We start from the raw sequence: 27527 nt of genomic DNA on the forward strand, positions 1-27527 counted from the left end.
TCCCCTTCCAGGTCGAGAGTGATGCGTCCGACGTAGCTCTGGCCGCCACCCTCAACCAAGCGGGCAGACCTGTGGCCTTCTTCTCCCGTACCCTCCATGCTTCCGAAATTCGCCATTCCTCGGTCGAAAAAGAGGCACAAGCCATAGTAGAAGCTGTACGACATTGGGGGCATTACCTGGCCGGCAGGAGATTCACTCTCCTCACTGACCAACGATCGTTGGCGTTCATGTTCGATAATGCACAGCGGGGCAAGATAAAAACGACAAGATCTTGCGGTGGAGGATCGAACTCTCCACCTACAACTACGAGATCTTGTACCGTCCTGGGAAGCTAAACAAGCCTCCTGATGCCCTGTCCCGCGGCACATGTGCCACTGCACAAGTGGACCGCCTCCGAGCCCTCCACGAGGACCTCTGCCACCAGGGGGTCACTCGATTTTCCCACTTCATTAAGACCCGCAACCTGCCCTATACCATCGAGGAGGTCAGGACAGTCACCAGGGACTGCCAAATCTGCACGGAGTGCAAACCGCATTTCTACCAGCCAGAGAGGGTGCACCTGATAAAGGCTTCCCGTCCCTTTGAACACCTCAGCATGGACTTCAAAGGCCCCCTCCCCTCCACCGACCGCAACACGTATTTCCTGAACGTGATTGACGAGTACTCCCGGTTCCCATTCGCCATCCCCTGCCCGGACATGACCGCAAACACCGTCATCAAGGCCCTCCAGGGTACCTTTACACTGTTCGGTTTCCCTGCGTACATACACAGTGATAGGGGGTCCTCCTTTATGAGCGACGAACTGCGTCAATTCCTGCTCAACAGGGGCATTGCCTCAAGCAGGACGACCAGTTACAACCCCCGGGGAAATGGGCAGGTAGAGAGGGCGAACAGAACGGTCTGGAAGACCGTCCTACTGACGCTACGGTCCAGGAATCTCCCAGTCTCCTGCTGGCAAGAAGTCCTCCCGGAGGCCCTCCATGCCACCCGGTCTCTGCTCTGTACAACTACCAACTAGACACCTCATGAACGTCTCCTTGGCTTCCCCAGGAAGTCCTCGTCCGGAACCTCGTTCCCAACCTGGCTAGCAACACCCGGACCCATCCTGCTTCGGAAGCACGTGCGGGCGCACAAGTCAGACCCGTTGGTCGAGAGGGTCCACCTGTTGCATGCTAACCCCCAGTACGCCTACGTGGCGTTCCCTGACGGCCGGCAAGATACAGTCTCCCTTCGGGACCTGGCGCCCATCGGAACCACACGCACACCCGAACCATTACCCACCCCCTCCACAGCACCTCACAGGAGGATCAGTCCTCCCGCCGCTCCTGCCTAGGCCCTCCCACCCACAGACGCCTCCTACAGGCACCCCCCCCTCTCGTGTCAACCGTTTGCCCCACCAGCGCCGTCTAGGAGTGACGAAGCTGCCATGGAGGCCAAAGCCACGCTCCCGGAGTCGCAGATGCACGGACCCCCACCAGAATCACCACCGAAGCCCAGACGATCCAGGAGGACGACCAGGCCACCAGACCGACTGATTGCTTCACTGTAACTGTAAATGAACACTGATTATATATATCTTCCACAGTTGTAAATATTCTCGACAACTCTGTAAGGAGGTATCACGGTACCTCCATATCTGATCATACCATGTTAGATGCAATTGTAACCACTGGCACCCCCCCCACCAGACTCTTTTTTAACAGGGGTGAATGTGGTGTTATCAGGTATTGCAGTACCCGAGAGGCTGAAGACTATTGGTTAAACCTAGGAGTTTACCATTGGCTGTTTGGTACGTAGATCCGCCCTGACAGGCGGGGTATAAGAACCAGTGCCGTCCCAGCAGCCCTCATTCTGTACCGAAGCTGCTGGGGAACAGTTCTAGTCGATTAAAGCCTTCAGTTATGTTACTACCTCGCCTTTGATTGTAATTCATCGTGCATCAGGCACTACCACTACCTTCTGAAGGGCAACTAGGGATGGGCAATAAATGCTGGTCTATCCAGCGACACCCACATCCTGTAAATTAATAAAAACAAATGACCAAAAGCTTGCTCAAAGAAGAGGAAAAGTGAGGTTGAGAGGCAGAGGGGTGTAAGGAAGGGTATTCCAGAGTTCGGAGCATAAGCAATCACGAATGGTCAAGCAATTAAAACTGGGGATGCAGAAGCGGTCAGATTTAAAAGGGCGCAGATGTTACGCTAGGTTGTGGGGCTGGGAGAGATTACAAAGGTAGGGAGGGACAAGGCCTTGGAGGGATTTGAATACAAGGTTGAGAATTTATCTCAAACATTGCTTGACGAGGAGCCAATGTCGGTCAGGGAACATAGGGGTGATAGGGGAATGAGACTTAGTGCAGATTAAAGACATGAGCATGTGAGCTTTGGAAGACCTTTGGCGCCAAAGAATGGCGTGAAGCCCTCCGGCGCGGGTCACCCGGAAGGTGCGGAATCCTCCGCACCTTCGGGGGCTAGGCCGGCGCTGGAATGGTTGGCGCCGCGCCAACCGGCACCCAAGGGCCTCCGCCGGCTGGCGCAAGTTGGCGCATGCGCAAAACCGCAGGCATGTTTCCTGTGCATGTGCAGGAGGTTTCTTCTCTGCGCCGGCCATGGCGGAGCTTTACACAGGCCAGCGCGGAGGGAAAGAGTGCCCCCACGGCACAGGCCCGTCTGCAGATCGGTGGGCACCGATCGCGGGCCAGGCCACTGTGGGGGGCCCCCCCCAGGGCCGGATCCCCCCTGAGGATTCTGCATGCCGCCCTCAGAGCCACGTCCTGCCGGTACGGACCCGGTCTAATCCACGCTGGTGGGACTGGCCAAAAACGGGCAGCCGCTTGGCCCATCGGGGACTGGAGAATACTGTGGTTACCAGAGCAAGCCAAAAGAATGAAATCATGCGGTGAGCAACTCACCTCCGAACCCCCCCAAAACCTGATGCCTGTGGTACACCGCTGGTAACTGGTCTCTAGTCAACGGCCTGTCAACGGCCCCTGAATGGCGCGGCGTGATCCCCGCCCCTGCCAAAAAAACAGCTCCGGAGAATTTGGCAGCCAGCGCGGGGGTCGGAGAATCCCGTCCCTCAAGTTTACAGAGGGTAGAATGTGGGAAACCTGCCAGGAATGCATTTGAATAGTTGAGTCTAGAGGTAACAAAGGTATTAATGAGGGTCTCGGCAGCAGATGAAACTGAGACAGGAGTGGAGTCGGATGACATCAGAGAGGTCGGAATGACTAAGAGGTCAGAAGCTCATTTCGTAGTCAAATGTGTCATCAAGTTTGCGAACAAACTGCTTTAATCTCAGATTGTCTGTAGTTGGAGAACAGAGTTTGGAGCAAGGAGTGAAAAAAATTGGTTTCAGTCTTCAAATGTTTAATTGTTGGAATGACTGCTCATCCTGTTAGATAAGCCAACGGATAATTTAGCAGCAGTGGAGGAGTCGAGAGGGGGTGAGAGTTGGGTGTCATCACCATACAAGTGCCTTCGAATGATGTGACTGAGGGGCAGCATGTCGATGAGAAACAGGACGGGGCCAACAATAAATAAAGGTGGTGGCATAGTGGTATTGTCAGTGCACTCGGAAAACCAGAGATGTGGAGTAACGCTCTGGGGACCCAGGTTCAAATCCTGTCACTGCAGCTGGTGAAATTTGAATTCAATAAAAACTTTGAATTAAAAGTCTAATGATGACCATTGTTGATTGGCGTAAAAACTGACATGTGGTTCACAAATGTCCTTTAGGGAAGGAAACCCGCCATCCTTATCTGGCCTATATGTGACTCCTGATCCACAGTAATGTGGTTGACTCTTAATTGCCTCCCTCAAGGGCATAAAGGGATGGGCAATAAATGCTGGCCCAGCCTGTGATGCCTATGCCCCATGAATGAATTTTAAAAAACCTCTTAAATGATGCTTCAGGAGGTGTGAGAGAAGCTGGCTACAAAAGAACAGGTTGAGAGCAGTCCTACCCAGCAGATAGGTGTTGCAGAAGGATGATGTGCTCAACTGTGATCAAGGCTGCTGACTGGTCAAGAGGGATGAGAAGGGAAACTTTGATAAGAACTCTTTCAGTACTGTGGCTGGTGTGGAAACCTAATTGGGTGGGTTGCAACTGTTTTGGGTCAGGGTTTAGAGAACCCCAAAGTGTATCATGGAGTTCCCCTGACCCACAACTTTTAATAGATTGTGGTATGGGGAGCACGCGGCCCACTCTAAGGTGTGGCACAGCAGAAAATGGACAAGTATTTCTTTAAAACAAAACAATGTTTATTCTATGAACGCAAGTTAACCTTTTTAAAACAAACAGTGAACAGGGCAGCACGGTAGCATTGTGGTTAGCACAATTGCTTCACAGCTCCAGGGTCCCAGGTTCGATCCCCGGCTTGGGTCACCGTCTGTGTCGGAGTCTGCACATTCTCCCCGTGTGTGCGCGGGTTTCCTCCGGGTGCTCCGATTTCCTCCCACAGTCCAAAGATGTGCAGGTTAGGTGGACTGGCCATGCTAAATTGCCCTTAGTGTCCAAAACTGCCCTTAGTGTTGGGTGGGGTTACTGGGTTATGGGGATAGGGTGGAGGTGTGGACCTTGGGTAGGGTGCTCTTTCCAAGAGCCGGTGCAGACTCGATGGGCCGAATGGCCTCCTTCTGCACTGTAAATTCTATGATTCTATGATCTAAGCAACCATTAATTCAAATACAACCCCAAAGACTACAACACTAAGTAACCCTGTAAGCTGTCCTTTTAACATCCAAAAGACTAAACAAACCTTCAAACAGGAGCACATTAGGTTTACATTCAATACTGAGACCTTTTACAATTCTGGGTTCACCAAGTGATCTATAGATAGTCTTTGGATGGCAGAGATCAACAGTACAGCTCTACTTCTGATGCAGCTCACTGAAAAACACAGACACACCCAAGCTTTTTCTCAAACTGAAACTAAAAAGCAGAAGTAGAGCTCAGCTCCACCCACACTCTGACATCACTCCAGTAACATGAGCAGCTCCATTTCTTAAAGGTACATTTCTTAAACACCCATTTCTTAAAGGTACTCTCACATGACACAACGTCGAATTGCAGGAAGGAGGGAACAGATTTGAGACTCGACAACATTCTCAGACTTTGCAGAAGGAACGGAGAGTCGAAATGAGACAATAGTGTACAAGGGGTTGTGGTGGCAGATTTATAGGAGGCAAGGACATTCAGGGAGAGAACCATTTATAATATCGGCAAAGATGGGGACCAGAAGAGGAAATTGTGTGATAAGCAGTTTAGTGGGAATAGGACCAAGGGAAGGGGAAGTAGTTCTCGAGGACAAGATGAGCCCAGAGAGGGAATGTGGAGAGAAACCAGAGAAAGATGAGACTTCAGGGATAGAGTATGCGGGATCATTGTCGGAGATTTAGCCAGGTGGGCAAATGCATGTGGCAGAGGCAGTTAATTTTATGATCTTGATCTTAGTGAAAAAGAAGTCCATGAACTCCTTGTACATTTTGTTGGAGGTCAGGATGGAGGGGACAGGGGAGAGTGGGTTAAGAAGATGGTTTGCAGTTGCGCAAAGAAGGCGGGGTTTATCTTTGCATTTCAGGATAATCCTGGAATTGCGAGCAGTTTTAGCAGACAAGAACAGTACCTGATAGCTTTTTAAGTGGTCTAGCCAGATCTGGTGGTGATTGGCTGAACTATTTGTCCACCGTTTTCTTTCAAGTCTGCAACCCTTGGGAATTGAAAATGAGGAGCGCACAAGGGGAAATTGCCAGGATGAGAGAGAGTAATGGTTTTATTGGGGGTCAAGGGCAACAAAAGATGGAGATGAGGGTGTTTCTGAGTAAATCAGTAGCTGCAGAATCGCTATGGCAAATGGAGGCCAAAGACTGAATAGTTGGAATTTTGGAAGTGCGGTTGTAAGTGAATTTGGAGATCTATTTTTTTCTAGGGATGGACACAGAAGAAGATAGGGTTGGGGTGGAATGTATGGTGATATGCCTGTAAGCAATATCATAGATGGATGGTGTGTGACCTCCAACCAGTAGGCGACAGTGCAGACACAAGACCGTGGTCATGTGATCAGGGACTCCAATATAAGTGAGGACACATCTGGCCATCAGCAAATGGTTGTAGGAGATAGTTTTAAGACATATAGGTGAACAGTCGTGCTAGGTGTAGTTCCAGAGGAGTACAAAGAAACTCCATGATAATTTGCTCTGTAACAGATTGCTATCTTACCACGTGTGATACAATAACGATCCTGGTTTGGACAAGTCAAGGTGTTTGGTGGATCCTTTGCAAGACAAGACCAAACACAACAGAATGGAGATGTGGATGGTGATTAGGACAACATAACTTTGTACATGCTGACTGACATGTTCTGCCATCTCTGCATACCTCAAGCACCGAAGACGTTCCCAAAATGGCATCTGGCACAGACCGCACAGCAAGCAAGCATGCTGTGCAGACGCCATCAAAATGACACCCATGGCCCCTAAATTATGGGTATTATGGAGCTAAATATGGGAAAACTCACGACATGTGGGCATGGTAGCACAGTGGTTAGCACTGTTGCTTCACAGCTCCAAGGTCCCAGGTTCGATTCCCGGCTTGGGTCACTGACTATGCGGAATCTGGACATTCTCCCTGTGTCTGCGTGGGTTTCCATCGGGTGCTCCGGTTTCCTCCCACAAGTCCTGAAAGACGTGCTGTTAGGTCAATTGGACATTCTGAATTCCCCCTCTGTGTACCCGAACTGGCGCCGGAATGTGGCGACTATGGGCTTTTCACAGTGACTTTATATGCCGACAAACATAAAATATACCCCCCATTTCCCTATTTGATTGCCCAATTAAAGGTATGTTTATACTGAAACTTTTAACATTACTGCCAAGTGATTTTCAGTCCAGGGAGGTGCAATGGGAGGTGTCCTGAAGCAGGTGGTCTCATGCTGCTTAGGTTTAATGCAATATGGAATGTAATTCCAGCATCTCATGGGTTAAATGGGCCCAAGGGACTCCCGAATCGCTCTTTAAACTTATCTTGAGATGATTTAAATGTTTTGTGGGGAGGATCTTCTTTTTAAACATATAAATTCTCACTAGCTGAGAGATGAACTCTTGTGTAAACAGGCTGCCTGGCAAGAACCCACAGATTTAAAAATTTGCATGAGGAAACTTGCAGCATCAGGAAATCAATGATTTATATGGATACTGAAAATCAATGAACAGATGCTCCATCTTTATTTTCCCTGCTGATTTTGGTTAGAGACCTTTTCTGAATGACCAACTCTCCAGGCTTCAATCTCAAATCATTCAATTACAAATACGCATCACAAGGATGAGAATTATGAAGTAATTTTTTTCAGCAACTTATTTTAAACTAAACAAAACTATCAGGGTAATTTCTTTTGCATTTTCTCAAGGTAAATGTTAATAGAGGGTGCCAAATTTTATATTGATTCCTATTTAAACTTAAATACATTTTATATATATTTGTTCTTCTTCACTCATGATGAGGTTTGGGCTGTCTTCATCACAATGTGTAGTGACATTGTAAATACATTTGTGAAGATTTTCCACAAAATCTTAAATGTGTTTAAAAATGCAATTTCACGAGAAATATTTGCCAGACAAAATCTCTATAAATGTATTTACAATTCTATGACTATGAATACCTAGAGCAATTTTCCTCCCTCTATACCTAAGCTCAACTGAATGTCAAAATATATTAATGGATGTCCGTATGTATATGCCTGTATATATTGTATATGTGTTTAAAATGTCACTGCACATAGTAACAAGGACGACTTCATCTTCATGACAAAAGATGTCAATTTAAATTCCACTGCATGTTTTCTATTCACGAAATAAGTGACAAAGATCAGGTCCAGTAAAACTAGGCAATTCCATTTGAATATTACTTTCCTCCCATCAATATTCTAATATTTAAGGATTAAAGTTACTCTCAGTGGTAGTTCTGTTGGTGTACAGAAGATTTTTATATAAATGCTAAATTTTAATGCACTCTTTCCCCATTTACATTCGATGGATTTATTACTGCATTGAAGTAGCACACAGAGGAACGTCATAGGCATACACTGTACACATTTATCATGAATAATGCTGAGATTAACCCTGAATACTCTTAACCAAAGGTACAATATGATCGAGGGCAGGGTTATGAGTGTCAAATATAGGATTAAAAACAGAGGAAACAAAAAATACAATTAATGTTCTTTATTATTATGAATGCGTCACGGTGGCACAGTGGTTTGCACTGCTGCCTCACAGCACCAGGGACCCGGGTTTGAGTCCAACCTTAGGTGACTGTGTGGATTATTGCAGATTCTCCCCGTGTCCCTGTGGGGTTCCTCCAGGTGCTTCGGTTTCCACCAATAATCCAAAAATGTGCAGATTAGGTGGATCGGTCAAGCTAAATGGCTTCTTATAGTGTCCAAAGGTTAGGTGGGGCTACAGGTCTGTGGGCAGTGGGCCTAGGTTGGCTCTTTCAGAGGGGTGGTGCAGAATCAATGGGCCAATTGGCATCCTTCTGCACTGTAGGGATTCTATGATTCTACGATATTCTACCATTTATATTAGCTTTTTTAATATTCCGCGAGGTGGTAAATTAATAATTTTGAGCAATGAGACTTCTATCTTACAATAAGTTTAACTTTGCCCTCGGAGCTTTGGCTATAGATGATGAATTGGGATTTTCTGGCCCTTGCCGCTGCTGGGATCTTCCAGTCCTGCAGAAGGTGACCCCCACCGTGACGGGTTACCTGGTAGTGTGGCAGGCAAACCATGCAGAACCATAGACTTTGGTGGGCCTGGAAGATCCCGCCGACGGCTAACAGTGAGCCACTTCTGCTGTGGGAATACATGCCAAGGGATGGTCGGGGAATCCCAGCCGATGTCAGTTCATTCAACAACTATCTTCTCGTTCGGTACAAGAATGCCACACTAACATTTGATCCCAAATGATCACTTTACATTTCAAATCTAGTTTCAATTAGCGGAAAAGTGGCCTTTGCAGCTCATGAAAAACAAACTTGTTTTCACCTTCAAAAGATACACTTGGGCCGGGGTTCTCCGACCCCCCACAAGATCAGAGAATCCCCGGGGGGAGGCGCGAATTCCGCCCCGCCGCCGGCTGCCATATTCTTTGCCGCCGTTTTACGTGCAGCGGCGTGATTCCCACCTCACCAGTCGGGGCCGTTGATAGCTGCCCCCCCCCGGCGATTCTCTGGGCCCCTATGGGCCGAGTGGCCATCCATTTTTGGCCAGTCCCGCCGACATGAATTACTCACCTCACGCACAGCAGGACCTGGCAGGTGAGGATGCGGGGGCGGTCCTCGGGGGGGCACGGGGGGATCCAAACCCGGGGGGTGGTCCCCACGGTGGCCTAGCCCATGATCGGAGCCCACCGATCTGCGGGTGGGATAGTTCCGTGGCCTTCTTTCCTCCATGCCGGGCCCCTGTAGGGCTCCACCATATTGCCCGGGGGCCGGCACGGAGAAGAGAACCCCCACGCATGCGCGGAAATATGCCGGCCGTTCTGCGCATGCGCAAACCCGCGCTGGCTGGAGCGATGCCAACCCCTCCGGTATCCAACTAGCCCCCTAGAAAGGTGAGAATTCCTCACCTTGGGGGGCTGTTGATGCCGGAGTCATTGGCGCCGGTTTTCCAGCCGTCTTGGGGACTTAGTCCCCAGAAGGGGGAATACCGGCCTTGCAGTTTCAAGGAATGGCAACTAAGAATCTGTATGTAATGGAACCTACAAGGGAACAAGCGGTCCTAGATCTGGTCTTTGTGTAATGAGACAGGATTGATTAATGATCTCATAGTTTCAGATCCTCTTGGATGGAATTATTACAATATGGTGGAATTTAAAATACAGACGGAGGGTGAGAAGTTAAAATCAAACACTAGTGTTTTGTGCTTAAACAAAGGAGATTACAATGGGATGAGAGAAGAGCTAGCTAAGGTAGACTGAGAGCAAAGACTTTGTGGTGAAACAGTTGTGGAACAGTGGAGAACCATCCAAGCGATTTTTCACAGTGCTCAGCAAAAGTTTATACCATCAAAAATGAAGTACGGTAGAAAGAGGGAAAATCGACTGTGGATATCTAAGGAAATAAGGGAGAGTATCAAATTGAAGGAAAAAGTATACAAAGTGGTAAAGATTAGTGGGAGACTGGAGGATTGGGAAATATTTTGGGGGCAACCGAAAGCTACTAAAAAAGCTACACAGAAGAGTAAGATAGATTATGAGAGTAAACTTGCTCAGAATATAAAAACATTTGGTAAAAGTTTCTACAAATATAAAAAACAAAAAAGAGTGGCTAAGGTAAATATTGGTCCTTTAGAGGATGAGAAGGGAGATTTAATAATAGGAGATGAGGAAATGAACATGTTTTTTGGGTTGGTCTTCACAATGGAAGACACAAATAACATGCCAGTGACTGCTGGAAATTAGGTTATGACAGGTGAGGACCTTAAGACTATTGTTATCACTGAGGAGGTAGTGATAGGCAAGCTAATGGGACTAAAGGTAGACAAGTCTCCTGGCCCTGATGGAATGCATCCCAGAGTACTAAAAGAGATGGCTAGGGAAATTGCAAATGCACTAGTGATAATTTACCAAAATTCACTAGACTCTGGGGTGGTCCCGGCGGATTGGAAATCAGCAAACGTGACACCACTGTTTAAAAAAGGAGGTAGGCAGAAAGCGGGTAATTATAGGCCAGTGAGCTTAACTTCGGTAGTAGGGAAGATGCTGGAATTTATCATCAAGGAAGAAATAGCGAGGCATCTGGATGGAAATTGTCCCATTGGACAGATGCAGCATGGGTTCAGAAAGGGCAGGTCATGCCTAACTAATTTAGTGGAATTTTTTGAGTACATTACCAGTGCTGCAGACAATGGGGAGCCAATGGATGTGATACATCTGGATTTCCAGAAAGCTTTTGACAAGGTGCTACACAAAAAGTTGCTGCATAAGATAAAGATGCATGGCGCTAAGGGTAAAGCAGTAGCATGGGTAGAGGGTTGGTTAATTAATAGAAAACAAAGAGTGGGGATGAATGGGTGTTTCTCTGGTTGGCAATCAGTAGCTAGTGGTGTCGCTCAGGGATCAGTGTTGGGCCCACAATCGTTCACAATTTACATTGATGATTTGAAGTTGGGGACCAAGTGCAATGTGTCCAAGTTTGCAGACGACACTAAGATGAGTGGTAAAACAAAAAGTGTAGAGGATACTGGAAGTCTGCAGAGGGATTTGGACAGGTTAAGTGAATGGGCTAGGGTCTGGCAGATGGAATTTAATGTTGACAAATGTGAGGTTATCCATTTTGGTAGGAATAACAGCAAAAGGGATTATTATTCAAATGATAAAATATTAAAACATGCTGCTGTGCAGAGGGACCTGGGTGTGCTAGTGCATGAGTCACAAAAGTTGGTTTACAGGTGCAACAGGTGATTAAGAAGGTGAATGGAGTTTTGTCCTTCATTGCTAGAGGGAGATTATGCTGCAACTGTATAAGGTGTTAGTGCGGTCACACCACACCTAGAGTATTGTGTTCAGTTTTGGTCTCCTGACCTGAGAAAGGATGTACTGACGCTGCAGGGTGTGCAGAGGAGATTCACTAAATTAATCCCAGAGTTGAAGGGGTTGGATTACGAGGAGAGGTTGAGTAGACTGAGACTGTACTCGTTGGAATTTAGAAGGATGCGGGGGTGAAATCTAATAGAAACATATAAAACTATGAAGGAAATAGATAGGATAGATGTGGGCAGGTTGTTTCCACTGGCGGGTGAAAGCAGAACTAGGGGGCAAAGCCTCAAAATAAGGGGAAGTAGATTTAGGACTGAGCTGAGGAGGTACTTCTTCACCAAAAGGTTGTGAATCTATGGAATTCCCTGCCCAGTGAAGCAGTTGAGGCTCCTTTATTAAATGTTTTCAAGATAAAGATAGATAGTTTTTTGAAGAATAAAGGAATAGAGAGTTATGGGCCCCGATTCTCCGACCCCGCGCCGGGTCAGAAGCCCCGACGGCGGCCTCCGATTTCTCCCCTGCTGATTCTCGGACGCGATTCCCGCCACGCCGGTCAAAGGCCTTTGAAAGCGCCCCCCACCCCCCCCGGCGATTCTCTAGGCCCCGATGGGGCGAGTGGCCGCCATGTTCGGCCGCGTCCTGCCGGCGTGGGTTTCTCAGGTCCCACACGGTGGGACCTGGATGGTGTGTCTGCGGGGGCCATCCTGGAGAGAGGGGGAGGCAGGGGGATCTGAACCCGAGGGGGGCCCCACGGTGGCCTGGCCCGCGATCGGGGCTTACCGATCGGCAGGTGGGCTTGCTCTGTGGGGGCCCATGTTCCTCCGCACACGGCCCCTGTAGGGCTCAGCCATATTGCCTGGGGGCCGGCGAGGAAAAAGGAACCCCAGCGCATGCGCGGAATCAGGCCGGCCGTTCCGCGCATGCGCAAACTCGCGCCAGCCGTTCCATGCTGGCTGGAGCTGCGGGGACCATTCCGGCACCGAGCTAGCCCCCGAGGAAGGGGAGCATTCCCAATTATCGGGGACCGTTGACGCCAGAGTGGTTGGCGCTGCTTTTCACGCCAGTGTGGGGACATAGCCCCATTATTGGAGAATCCCACCCATGGTGTTCGGGCGGGAAAGTGAAGCTGAATGTGGTATTATAGGTATTACGGTACCTGAGAGGCTAAAGCACCATTGGTGGAAACTGTATGCTTTCTATTGGCTAGAGTGTATAATAGCTCCGCCCTGATAGGTGGGGTATAAGAACCCGTGCCGCCCCAGCAGCCCTCATTCTGTACCTGAGCGGCTGGGGGAAACATCTAGCTTATTAAAGCCTTCAGTTGGACTACAACCTCGCTTTAGTGGTCATTGATCGTGCATCAATTTAGTAAGCGAGAATTTTAAGAAGAAAAGACGGAGCTCCGAATCAAGCCGGTGTCTGCAACTTAGCCCCCACGCGGCGAATTCTGCTGCAATCTTTAAGCACTGGCTGGCGTGCTTTAAAGGGTATCTTGAGATGGCCGAAAACGCACCCACGGGAGAGCAGAAACTGCACATCCTGCACTCAAGGGTGAGCCCGGAGATTTACACGCTCATCGAGGAAGTGGAAGACTTCGATGCAGCAATTGAGCTGCTAAAAGGACACTATATTCGCCCGGTAAACCAGGTCTACGCCCGGTACCTGCTTGAAACAAGGCGACAAAGCCCTGGGGAATCGCTGGAGGAATTCTACTGCGCACTCCTGGTGCTGGGAATAAGCTGCGGCTGCCCGCAAGTTTGGGCAAGCGAACACACGGAATTCTTAGTCGGGATGCTTTCGTGGCAGGTATGCCTTCGTCACAAATCCGCCAGCGCCTATTAGAGAAGGACACCCTGGGTCTCAGGGAGGCACGGGCCCTTGTAGGCTCTCTGTACGTGGCCTCCAGGAACGCCCGCGCTTACGTTCCTGACCGCGCGGCAGCGCCCTGGGCAGCATGGAACCCCGCCGCGGCCGACCCCGAGACTTCCCTCGTTCCCCCACAGGCCTGCGCTGCAAGGCGGCCTGGCAACCCTGAGGGGCCCCGCTGTTACGTCTGCGGGCAGGCCAAGCACCCCCGCCAGCGCTGCCCGGCCCGCGCATCCACCTGCAAGGGATGCGGCAAAAAGGGCCATTTCGTGGGAGTATGTCAGGTCCGAGCGGTGGCCACGGTCTCCAGCGGCGAATGCACACCGCAACCACAAAGCTCTCCACGGGCCCCGGACGGCCAGCGGTCGCCGCCACCCCCATATCCCAGGGCCATGTGCAGACCCCAGGCGCCGCCATCTTGTTCCGCGGACGCCACGTTGGAGGGATGGGCGCCGCCATTTTGTGCACCCCCAGCCATGTGCGACCAATGGCAGGCGCCATCTTGGATGAACGCCCAGGACCCCAGCTCGGCCGACCACACACTGCCCGAACAGAACTCTCAACTACTGCGATTGGCCTCAGTGACTCTGGATCAGTCTTGACCTCGAACACTCTCAACCGCTACGATGACCGTTTTCATCAACGGCCAAGAGATGTCCTGCGTAATCGACTCTGGGAGCACGGAGAGCTTCATATACCCCGACACGGTAAGGCGCTGTTCCCTCCTCATCCACCCTGTTAATCAAAAAATCTCACTGGCCTCCGGTTCCCACTCAGTGGAGATAAAGGGGTTTTGTGTAGCAAACATCACAGTCCAGGGAAGGGAGCTCAAAAATTTCCGTCTCTACGTCCTTCCCCACCTCTGCACGGCTACACTCCTGGGTTTAGACTTCCAGTGTAACCTTCAAAGTCTGACCTTCCAATTCGGCGGCCCTATACCCCCCCTTACTGTCTGCGGCCTCGCGACCCTTAAGGTCGACTTGCCTTCCCTATTTGCGAACCTCACCCCGGATTGCAAACCCGTCGCCACCAGGAGCAGACGGTACAGTGCCCAGGACCGGATCTTTATTAGGTCAGAGGTCCAAAGGCTATTGAGGGAAGGGGTCATTGAAGACAGTAACAGTCCCTGGAGAGCTCAAGTAGTGGTGGTAAAGACCGGGGAGAAGCATAGGATGGTCATTGACTACAGTCAGACCATCAACAGGTTTACGCAGCTGGACGCGTACCCTCTCCCCCGCATATCCGACCTGGGAAACAGGATCGCGCATTATAAGGTCTTCTCCACGGTGGATCTCAAGTCCGCCTACCACCAGCTCCCCATCCGCACTAGTGACCGCAAATACACTGCCTTTGAGGCAGATGGGCGGCTCGATCACTTCTTAAGGGTTGCCTTTGGTGTCACCAACGTGGTCTCGGTCTTCCAGCGCGAGATGGACCGAATGGTTGACTGGTACGGTTTATGGGCAACATCTCGATAATGTCACCATCTGCGGCCACGACCAGCAGGACCACGCCACCAACCTCCGAAAATTTCTCCAGACCACTAAAATCCTTAACCTAACATACAATAAGGATAAATGCGTGTTTAGCACTGACCGTCTAGCCATTCTCGGCTACTTAGTGCGAAATGGAGTTATAGGCTCCGACCCTGAACACATGTGCCCCCTTATGGAGTTCCCCCTCCCTCCCTGCTCCAAGGCCCTGAAACGCTGCCTAGGGTTTTTTAGCTACTACGCCCAGAGGGTCCCCAACTATGCGGACAAGGCCAGTCCCCTGATCCAATCCACAGCTTTTCCCCTGTCGATAGAGGCCCGCCAGGCCTTCAGCCGTATCAAAGCTGACATTGCAAAGGCCACGATGCACGACATCGACGAGTCCCTCCCCTTCCAGGTTGAGAGCAATGCGTCCGACGTAGCTCTGGCGGCCACCCTCAACCAAGCGGGCAGACCCGTGTTCTTCTTCTCCCGTAGCCTCCAAGCTTCCGAAATCCGCCACTCCTCAGTCGAAAAGGAGGCCCAGGCCATAGTAGAAGCTGTGCGACATTGGAGGCATTACCTGGTCGGCAGGAGATTCATTTTCCTCACTGACCAATGGTCGGTTGCTTTCATGTTTGATAATGCACAGCGGGGCAAGATAAAAAATGACAAGATCTTGCGGTGGAGGATCGAACACTCCACCTACAACTACGAGATCTTGTATCTACCCGGGAAGCTAAATGAGCCTCCTGACGCCATGTCCCGCGGCACATGAGCCACCGCACAAGTGGACCGCCTCCGAGCCCTCCACGAGGACCTCTGTCACCCGGGGGTCACTCGATTTTTCCATTTCGTCAAGACCCGCAACCTGCCCTACTCCATCGAGGAGGTCAGGACAGCCACCAGGGACAGCCAAATCTGCACTTCTACCGGCCAGAGAGAGCGCACCTGATAAAGGCTTCCCGTCCCTTTGAATGCCTCAGTATGGACTTCAAAGGCCCCCTCCCCTCCACCGACCGCAATACGTACTTCCTGAACGTGATTGACGAGTATTCCCGGTTCCCATTTGCCATCCCCTGCCCCGACATGACCGCAACCACCGTCATCAAGGCCCTCCATAGCATCTTTGCACTGTTCGGGTTCCCCGCTTACATACACAGTGATAGGGGGTCCTCCTTTATGACCGACGAACTGCATCAATTCCTGCTCAGCAAGGGCATCGCCTCGAGCAGGACGACCAGTTACAACCCCCGGGGTAACGGACAGGCAGAGAGGGAGAACGGAACGGTCTGGAAGACCGTCCTACTGGCCCTACGGTCCAGGAACCTCCCAGTCTCCCGTTGGCAGGAAGTCCTCCCGGATGCCCTCCACTCCATCCGGTCACTACTTTGTACGACCACCAATCAGACACCTCACGAACGTCTCCTTGTCTTCCCTAGGAATCCTCCTCTGGGACCTCGCTCCCGACCTGGCTGGCAGCACCCGGACCCATCCTGCTCCGAAAACACGTGCGGGTGCACAAGTCAGACCCGTTGGTCGAGAGGGTCCATCTGCTCCATGCTAACCCCCAATACGCCTTTGTGGCGTACCCCGACGGCCGACAAGATACGGTCTCCCTATGGGACTTGGCGCCCGCCGGAACTCCACGCACATTCCAGCCACCAGTCCCACCCTCCCCTCCACCGCAGCACCTTACAGGAGGATCGGTCCTTCAGCCGCCCCCGTCTAGGCCCCCCCACCCACCGACGCCCCCCGCAGGCGCTCCCTTCCCAGGTCAGCCATTTTCCCCACCAGCGCCGCCTAGGGGTGACGAAGCTGCCATGGTGATCGAAGCCACGCTCCCGGTGTCACAGATGCCCGAGCCTCCACCGGTGTCACCACTGAGGCGCCGACGATCACAGAGGATGACCAGGGCCCCCGATCGACTGACTGCTTCATTTTAACTGTAATCTGTGAATGTACATAGCTACCAGACTTGTAAATAGTTACTAAACACTGTACGGAGGTATTACGGTACCTCTATAATTAATTATACTATGTGGTTATGTTTTGTAGTTTCTGGCCACCAGCCCCGCCGGACTTTTCTTTACAGGGGGTGAATGTGGTATTATAGGTATTACGGTACCTGAGAGGCTAAAGCACCATTGGTGGAAACTGTCTGCTTTCTATTGGCTAAAGTGTATAATAGCTCCGCCCTGATAGGCGGGGTATAAGAACCTGTGCCGCCCCAGCAGCCCTCATTCTGTACCTGAGCTGCTGGGGGAAACATCTAGCTTATTAAAGCCTTCAGTTGGACTACAACCTCGCTTTAGTGGTCATTGATCGTGCATCACTGAGTCCACAAAGGATCAGCCATGATCTCATTGAATGGCGGAGCAGGCTCGAAGGACCAGATGGCCTACTCCTGCTCCTAGTTCTTATGTTCTAATCAGTTGACAAGTTGAAGGGATGATAGACTTTTATTTGAAAAGCAAAAAAATTGAAGGGTGTGGCGAAAAAGGTTGGAAGCGGAACTAGAACTGCAAACTGCCATGCCACACAAACTGGTGCAATATATTTGATGGACTTTATGGTCTTCTCTTACGTTTGAACTTTTCTCTGTCGATATAATAACAGCAAAACGTATTTCAACTGCAGAGCGAGCTATGTTCAAACACCATGGGATGGTACTATCTTCATGTTTCATGACTTGAAAATGTTATTGGAAGACAGAAATAGAGCCATATCATTTGGTGTGGCACTAAGGTTATTTCTCGCCAAGATCTTTCTTCACATAATATACGTTTTCTTTTCCATTTTCTTTCCATTTGTGGTAAATTAAAAGTGAAGATGATTAGCCATGACCTTGTTGAATAGCCTACTTCAGCAGCTATCACTTATGTTCTCACATTTATGTTCAAAACAATTTTAAACAAAACCGATTTAAAAATATTTGGTGCCAATGAAAAAGATGCTGTGAATTTTGGTTGCAAGAGGTGCTCGGCATGCAATGTCACCAAAGGGTTTGTCCACATTTTTCTTGTACATTGTATATCGATTCATTAGTAAACATAATCCATGCACTTACCATCTTCTTCAGTTTGTATAACTATCTCGTCACTTTCTTTCCTTCCTTCTGGATTAACCAGCACCAGCCGGAGTTTCACCGTAGTGTATGGATGTAGTCCCCGCAGTGTATAGTGGGATGATGTCTGCATCAATTCTTCGGCCGTATACTCACGGTGACCAAGCACGTACTGATACTGAACAGTCAAGTTGTAGCTATGGCAGCGAGTGACCGCATAACCAAATGGCTCCCAGTGAATAGTCAACTGTCGTGATCGGACATCCACAACTTCTGCACTCTGAGGTCCGTGTACTGGATCTTTGGAAAGGAAAAATAAAAATGTGTTATATTTAGAGACCTGAAAACCCTTGAAGTTGATTTTATATTATAAAGGTGAACCCAGAACTACACATTAGTAAAGCAGAAGAATGCATCCAAAGATTGAGCAATAGCCAAGGGTACAATTTAGACTCTTGGAAAAAATGGCAACATCCAAACAATTCACTCAGGTTATTCAACTGCACTTTGATAGGATTTAACTACAAAACATAGATAATATCATACCGACAAGAAATTAACGACTGCCTCAAAAAAGAAAATTACTGACTTCAACATCTGTGGCTTTTCCTGCTTCTGACATAAATACTTTGAAGGAGCATTAATTGCCCGTTCACCTCCAATTCTACAGTCGCTAAGCCAGGCTTGTTTTCAGATACAACAGGAGATTTTACCATTGCTCAGAACCCATCTCTGTTCTGATATTTTCTTTTGCAAAAGGTACAGATTGCATAGAACCACTGGTCTTTTATTGCACCGTGGTGAGTGTGTTTGCATAAATCAAACCTATAGCCACTTCATGCAGACCTTGGACTTGCAGTGTTATAAATCAAACAACCAAAAGTACATTCATCATAACGTCTCTGAATATTAGACACCCCTCGTAGTTCTTTGAGTATGAACCCAGTTAAACGTCATATTTCATTACCGCACAGAAAGCAGGAAGGAGGAAAGAAAGAAGCAGGAATTACGGAGCTAAAGAAAGGAGGATCATTTATCACTCAGCATTTTTCTCAGGCTTTCCCAAAACTAATTATATTCAAGTAATTACTTTTTTTAAGTGCTAGGTGTTATATTCTTTTTCTCTTTGTAAAAGTACCAATCATACAGAAGGATTGGAGAAACAATATGGGTTATTTATTTAGAGTTAAGGTATACGCAGATAGAATTGACGAGGAGGCTAAGTGTGGTACATCTCTATTCCCGCTGCTTACAGAGTGGCTGCAAATAATGGCACCAAAACATCATGTCTTGTTGAGATAGGTAGTGATTAACAGCAGTTTAAGTAATGCTTCCTGAAAGGTGTATGTACATCATATCACAACATCTCCTTTTTCCTAACTAAAAATTAATCCTTAAAGAATCCAAATATTTATGCGCAAGAAAAATGAAATAACATGGGGAGCGAACCACCAACCTTGTCACGTCTGCTAGGTCTTGTGAGAGGCCTCTCACGAGATTTAATGGCCTTGTGACGCCTTGTGTGATCTAACGGGATCTCGCAAGGCGTCATGATCTGGCACCCTGGCAGTGCCGCCCATGCACCCTGGCAGTGCCACCCGGGTGCGACCCTGGCACTGCCGAGTGTCCATGTGACACTAGCAGGGTCAAGGTGCTCGAGACGCATCTTGCTTGCTCCGATGATCGGGTCTGGTGATGCCCTGCCCTTATGAGGTGGGATACAGGGGGCTCAATGACCCTCCAATTGGCGAGTTGGGGTATGGAGGGGAGGGGGGTCTCGAGACCGCGTTGGGGGGTTTCAGAGATCGCGGTGCCATTTTCTCCTCCTTCATTTGGTGCAGGAAATGGAACTAAGTGTGGCATCGACGGGGCATTCCTCGCTGAGGCTCAGAAATGAAGCAGCATCCCATTTGATAGCTGGGTCGTTCTTCGCGCTGTCAGCGCCAGGAAACACACAGCTAAAGGTCTGACTTGGGACTCTGTTTCATTTCCGTTAAATCGCGGCCACTGCATCTGAATGTACTTAACACAAAAGGATGAACGTACAAGTCTCTGGAACATATTGGAGGTCTTTTTATCTATATAGCTTTAATTACAATGATCTTGCTGGAAGCTGCAGTACATGTTCAGAATACTGGTTAGGGGTACATTGTTTGTGTTGCGTGTATTCTATTTGTAATAGGATTACTCTGTGTTGCTAGTTGTGGTGTTTTTCTGATTTGGCATCTATTTTGTCGCAACATTGAGCAGTTGTCCAATGGTGTTGTGTAGCCTGTTGCGAATGTTTGCAGCGATAGTTGATCTTCTCCCAGTGTAAGCATGGGGTTACGGATGGAACTACTTGTGGGGCCCTGACCTTCAACACATTTCTGACGTTGCCAAGGATGGTGAACAAGGACAGGTCCCTGCAAGCCGGTAAGCCAGCAATCACTGGGTCTGTAGTATACACAACATTAAATATTTGGGTCCGGTGTGTTTTTGTCGCGTCACTGGAGTGCAATGAATCTCAGGGGTGGAATCTCCAAGTTATTGTATTTGGTGAGATTGGCATTGTTTGGTTGAATCATCACTTGCCACTTCTTTATGTACATTCATTTCAGTGTACGGAGTGGAAGGATGTTTGCACCTGAACTGGTATCAAATTTTGCATCTCAGTTATGCTGATCCTGCATGCAACTGTAGGCATATAATCTGGATGTTGGCAAGGGTACCACTTTGATCCCAGTTGGTATCACTGTGCTAATATATTCTTTGATGTTCACCTGGTGGATTTAGGCTCACTTTGTGTGTACACATCCTCATCATATGACCACATTTTGGCTAGACATTTTGTGGACCTTGGCCTGGTTCCTCCGAGCCTCCGCGCCGAAATCGCGCTCGGCGCGGAGAATGGGGCTTCAGATCCGCTATCGGGTCTGACGCCTTCCCACGACTCTCCACAGACCAGAGAATCGCCGCCAGTCGCACGAGCGCGGTCGACGCGGTGCCAGTCAGGGGCCATTGAAAGAGGCCCCCGCGGCGAGTCTCTGCCGGCAGCTGGCTGAGGTTCCGCCGGCGTGGTTCTAACATGGTTCCACCCGGAGTGGCAGCTGCCGGGGCTGCCCTGGTGGGGGGGCGGGGGATCCGTCACCAGGGTGGTCCTCCAGGATGGCCAGGGTTCCGATCAGGGGCCACCGATCGGCAGGCACACACGATCTGGGGGAGGGCCTATATTGTTGGGGCCGTCTTATTGTGTGGGTCCGCCATGTTGCGCGGGACCACCGCCACAGGAGGCCGTCGCGCGCATGCGCGGACCCCCGGCTGGAACTGCAGGGCCCCGTATCGGCAGCCGGAGCTGTGTGGAGTGCCCCGGGGCCCTGCAAGCCCCTTTCAAAATGGAGAATCACTCTGGATTTCCTCCAAGAAAGTCCAGAGTGACGGGCACGGGGACATAGCCCCATTAGCAGAGAATCCGCCCATGATCTTTTGTTTTTAATTCGTTCATGGGATGTGGGCATCGCTGGTGGGGCCAGCATTTATTGCCCATCCCTGAAGGCATTTAAGAGTCAACCACATTACTATGGATCTGGAGTCACATGTCGGCCTGACCAGGTAACGACGACAGATTTCCTTCCGGAAACGGACATTAGTGAACTAGATGGCCTTTTACAACAATCGACAAAGTTCATCACAACACTTTTAATTTCAGGTTTTTTTATTGACTTCAAATTTCACCATCTGCTATGGCGGGATTCAAACCCGGGCCCCCAGTGAATGAGTCTGGGTCTCTGGATTACTAGCCCAGCAACAATACCACACGCCACTGCCTCCCCTAAATCTTGAGTGATTGGAATGCCGTACTTGATTAGCCTGAGGTTGTGGCTTCCAATGATGTTCAACCAGTTGCTTTGCTCTTTGTTTTCTGCACTGGCACTTACTTTTTTTTTCAAATGATTTTATTAAGGCATTTATAATTTTAACCACCAGGTATCAAAAAAAACCCAAAATGAGCAACACACACCCAACCAACAACCAACACCAGCCAACAACCAAACCCAACCAACAACCAACACCAGCCAACAACCAAACCCAACCAACAACCAAACCCAGCCAACAACCAAACCCAACCAACAACCAACCCCAGCCAACAACCAAACTGAGCCAACAACCAAACCCAACCAACAACCAAACCCAACAAACAACCAACAACCAAACCCAGCCAACAACCAAACCCAACCAACAACCAAACCCAGCCAACAACCAAACTGAGCCAACAACCAAACCCAGCCAACAACCAAACTGAGCCAACAACCAAACCCAGCCAACAACCAAACCCAACCAACAACCAAACCCAACCAAACCCAACCAACAACCAAACCCAACCAACAACCAACACCAGCCAACAACCAAACCCAACCAACAACCAAACCCAGCCAACAACCAAACTGAACTGAGCCAACAACCAAACCCAACCAACAACCCAACCCAACCAACAACCAACCCCAACCAACAACCAACCCCAGACGACAACCAAACCCAACCAACAACCAAACCCAGCCAACAACCAAACTGAGCCAACAACCAAACCCAACCAACAACCAACCCCAGCCAACAACCAACCCCAACCAACAACCAAACCCAACCAACAACCAAACCCAACCAACAACCATACCAAACCAAACCCAGCCAACAACCAAACCCAACCAACAACCAAACCCAACCAACAACCAACCCAGCCAACAACCAACCCCAACCAACAAACAACCCAGCCAACAACCAAACCCAACCAACAACCAAACCCAGTCAACAACCAACCCCAGCCAACAACCAAACCCAACCAACAACCAACCCAGCCAACAACCAAACCCAACCAACAACCAAATCCAGCCAACAACCATACCCAACCAAACCCAGCCAACAACCAGACCCAACCAAACCCAACCAACAACCAAACCCAACCAACAACCAAACCCAACCAACAACCAAACCCAGCCAACAACCAAACCCAGTCAACAACCAACCCCAGCCAACAACCAAACTCAGTCAACAACCAACCCCAGCCAACAACCAACCCCAGCCAACAACCAAACCCAGCCAACAACCAAACCCAACCAACAACCAAACCCAGCCAACAACCAAACCCAACCAACAACCAAACCCAGCCAACAACCAAACCCAACCAGACCCAGCCAACAACCAAACCCAACCAACAACCAAACCCAACCAACAGCCAAACCCAACCAGACCCAGCCAACAACCAAACCCCAGCCAACAACCAAACCCAACCAACAACCAAACCCAGTCAACAACCAAACTGAGCCAACAACCAAACCCAACCAAACCCAGCCAACAACCAAACCCAACCAACAACCAAACCCAACCAACAACCAACCCCAGCCAACAACCAAACCCAGCCAACAGCCAAACCCAACCAACAACCAAACCCAACCAAACCCAGTCAACAACCAAACCCAACCAACAACCAAACCCAACCAACAACCAAAACCAACCAACAACCAAACCCAAACAACAACCAAACCCAACCAACAACCAAACCCAACCAACAGCCAAACGGAGCCAACAACCAAACCCAACCAACAGCCAACCCAACCAACAACCAAACCCAACCAACAACCAAACCCAACCAACAACCAACCCCAGCCAACAACCAAACCCAGTCAACAACCAAACCCAACCAACAACCAAACCCAACCAACAGCCAAACCCAACCAGACCCAGCCAACAACCAAACCCAGCCAACAACCAAACCCAACCAGACCCAGCCAACAACCAAACCCAACCAAACCCAGCCAACAACCAAACCCAACCAGACCCAGCCAACAACCAAACCCAACCAACAACCAAACCCAACCAACAGCCAAACCCAACCAGACCCAGCCAACAACCAAACCCCAGCCAACAACCAAACCCAACCAACAACCAAACCCAACCAACAACCAAACCCAGTCAACAACCAAACTGAGCCAACAACCAAACCCAACCAACAGCCAAACCCAACCAAACCCAGCCAACAACCAAACCCAACCAACAACCAAACCCAACCAACAACCAACCCCAGCCAACAACCAAACCCAGCCAACAGCCAAACCCAACCAACAACCAAACCCAACCAACAACCAAACCCAACCAAACCCAACCAACAACCAAACCCAACCAAACCCAACCAACAACCAAACCCAGTCAACAACCAAACCCAACCAAACCCAACCAAACCCAACCAACAACCAAACCCAACCAAACCCAACCAACAACCAAACCCAACCAACAGCCAAACCCAACCAACTGCCAAACCCAACCAAACCCAACCAACAGCCAAACCCAACCAAACCCAGCCAACAACCAACCCCAGCCAACAACCAACCCCAGCCAACAACCAAACCCAACCAACAACCAAACCCAGCCAACAACCAAACCCCAGCCAACAACCAAACCCAACCAACAAACAAATTCAACCAACAACCAAACCCAGTCAATAACCAAACTGAGCCAACAACCAAACCCAACCAACAACCAAACCCAACCAACAACCAAACCCAACCAACAACCAAACCCAGTCAACAACCAAACCCAACCAACAACCAAACCCAGTCAACAACCAAACCCAGCCAACAACCAAACCCAACCAACAACCAAACCCAACCAACAACCAAACCCAGCCAACAACCAACCCCAACCAACAACCAACCCCAAACAACAACCAACCCAGCCAACAACCAAACCCAGTCAACAACCAAACCCAGCCAACAACCAACCCCAGCCAACAACCAACCCCAGCCAACAACCAACCCCAGCCAACAACCAACCCCAGCCAACAACCAACCCCAGCCAACAACCAACCCCAGTCAACAACCAAACCCAACCAACAGCCAAACCCAACCAACAACCAAACCCAGCCAACAACCAAACCCAACCAAACCCAGTCAACAACCAACCCCAACCAACAACCAAACCCAACCAACAGCCAAACCCAACCAAACCCAACCAACAACCAAACCCAACCAAACCCAGTCAACAACCAAACCCAGCCAACAACCAAACCCAACCAACAACCAAACCCAACCAACAACCAACCCCAACCAACAACCAAACCCAACCAACAACCAACCCCAACCAACAACCAAACCCAACCAACAACCAAACCCAACCAAACCCAGTCAACAACCAAACCCAGCCAACAACCAAACCCAACCAACAACCAAACCCAACCAACAACCAACCCCAACCAACAACCAAACCCAACCAACAACCAAACCCAACCAACAGCCAAACCCAAACAAACCCAACCAACAACCAAACCCAACCAACAACCAAACCCAGCCAACAACCAAACCCAACCAACAACCAAACCCAGCCAACAACCAAACCCAACCAACAACCAACCCCAGCCAACAACCAAACCCAGCCAACAATCAAACCCAGCCAACAACCAACCCCAGCCAACAACCAAACCCAACCAACAGCCAACCCCAGCCAACAGCCAACCCCAGCCAACAGCCAAACCCAACCAACAACCAAACCCAACCAACAACCAAACCCAACCAACAGCCAAACCCAACCAAACCCAACCAACAGCCAACCCCAGCCAACAACCAAACCCAGCCAACAACCAAACCCAACCAACAGCCAACCCCAGCCAACAGCCAACCCCAGCCAACAAACAACCCAGCCAACAACCAAACCCAGCCAACAACCAAACCCAACCAACAACCAAACCCAGCCAACAACCAACCCCAGCCAACAACCAAACCCAACCAACAACCAAACCCAACCAACAACCAACCCCAGCCAACAACCAAACCCAACCAACCCCAACCAACAACCAAACCCAACCAACAACCAAACCCAACCAACAGCCAAACCCAACCAAACCCAACCAACAGCCAACCCCAGCCAACAACCAAACCCAGCCAACAACCAAACCCAACCAACAGCCAACCCCAGCCAACAGCCAACCCCAGCCAACAACAACCCAGCCAACAACCAAACCCAACCAACAGCCAACCCCAGCCAACAGCCAACCCCAGCCAACAACAACCCAGCCAACAACCAAACCCAGCCAACAACCAAACCCAACCAACAACCAAACCCAGCCAACAACCAACCCCAGCCAACAACCAAACCCAACCAACAACCAAACCCAACCAACAACCAACCCCAGCCAACAACCAAACCCAACCAACCCCAACCAACAGCCAAACCCAGCCAACAATCAAACTGAGCCAACATGACTTCCATACACAATTCCACAATCCCAATTTCCCACTAACCATTTTCCACCTCACCCAACCCCAGTGCCTCACCTTTTACACCCCGCCCCCCCACAACCCCAACCCATTGCTGACAGATTAATTTTTCCCAAAGAAGTCGACAAACGGCTGCTACCTCCGGGCAAACCCTAGCATCGATCCCCTGAGGGCGAACTTGATCTTCTCAAGCCTGATAAACCAGCTATGTGACTAACCCATACGCCAGATTTCGAGTATTACGAGTATCTCCATGGCAACAAGATCCAGCTCCGGGCTACCTTGGAGGCAAAGGTCAAAACATCGGCCTCTCTCGCCCCCTGCACTCCTGGGTCTTCTGACATACCAAAAATTGCCACCTCTGGACTCGAAACCACACTTACCTTCAATACCTCCGACATGACGTTGGCAAACCCCTGCCAAACTCCCCTAAGCCTCGGACATGCCCAAAACATATGAACATGATTCGCAGGCCCACACGCATACTGCCCACATCTATCTTCCACCCCTTCGAAGAACCTGCTCATCCGGACCTCAGCCATGTGCGCCCTGTGGACCACCTTAAATTGTATCAGGCTAAGCCTGGCACACGACAGGGACGCAGTGACTCGCCTCAGTGCATCTTTCCACAACCCAGCCTCCACGCACTGGCACTTTCAATGTCCTCTGATGCCACATGCCTTGCACACAGCATTAAACATTGGACACCCTCTGGGTGCATGTATGAGACCACACCACCATATTGCTTAGTAGGCTTGTCTGAATTGGCTATCATGCTGATGGTGGATAAAATATGCATAACCTGTATACTCTGTCTACCCATTAGTATGGCTTTTTACTTGTGTCTGCTTTGTAATAGTGCATACAAGGAGTAACTTCAGGGTTGGTCCAAGGTGTCTTTTTGGAATGATTTCATTGTGATAGATGTTATCACGCATTAGTTCTTCCTGTCAGCTAGCAGAGTTGTAATCATGCCCATTAACTGTGAATCTACTTAAGAATTGGTCAATGGTCTCTGTCAGCTGTTACCTAAAGGACATCAATTCCAGATGGTGTATTCTGAAGTTGAGCCTCACTGGCAATTGACCGTTGACTATTATCCATATTTCTTCTGGATTTCTAAAATCGTCTTCACACGGTAGCAGAGTGGTTAGCACTGTTGCTTCACAGCACCAGGGTCCCAGGCTCCATTCCCAGCTTGGGTCACTGTCTGTGCGGAGTCTGCACGTTCTCCCTATGTCTGCGTGGGTTTCCTCCGGGTGCTCCGGTTTCCTACCGCAAGTGCCGAAAGATGTGTTTGTCAGGTGAATTAGACATTCTGAATTCTCCCTCAGTGAACCCGAA

The 27527-nt window shown here is 49.6% G+C and overlaps 1 protein-coding gene across 9 annotated transcripts in view; it reads right to left on the minus strand.

The window, feature by feature from the left end:
- Positions 1-27527, minus strand: part of LOC140428486 (receptor-type tyrosine-protein phosphatase T-like) — a 1877905-nt gene that overhangs the window by 675412 nt on the left and 1174966 nt on the right. For all 9 annotated transcript variants that reach the window (XM_072515007.1, XM_072515008.1, XM_072515005.1 and 6 more), the window contains exon 8: positions 17944-18240. In XM_072515007.1, the coding sequence (XP_072371108.1) occupies positions 17944-18240 (297 nt within the window). The remainder of the gene's footprint in view (positions 1-17943; positions 18241-27527) is intronic.

The sequence above is a fragment of the Scyliorhinus torazame genome, chromosome 8, assembly GCF_047496885.1.
Source record: "Scyliorhinus torazame isolate Kashiwa2021f chromosome 8, sScyTor2.1, whole genome shotgun sequence".
NCBI classification, from domain to species: domain Eukaryota; kingdom Metazoa; phylum Chordata; class Chondrichthyes; order Carcharhiniformes; family Scyliorhinidae; genus Scyliorhinus; species Scyliorhinus torazame.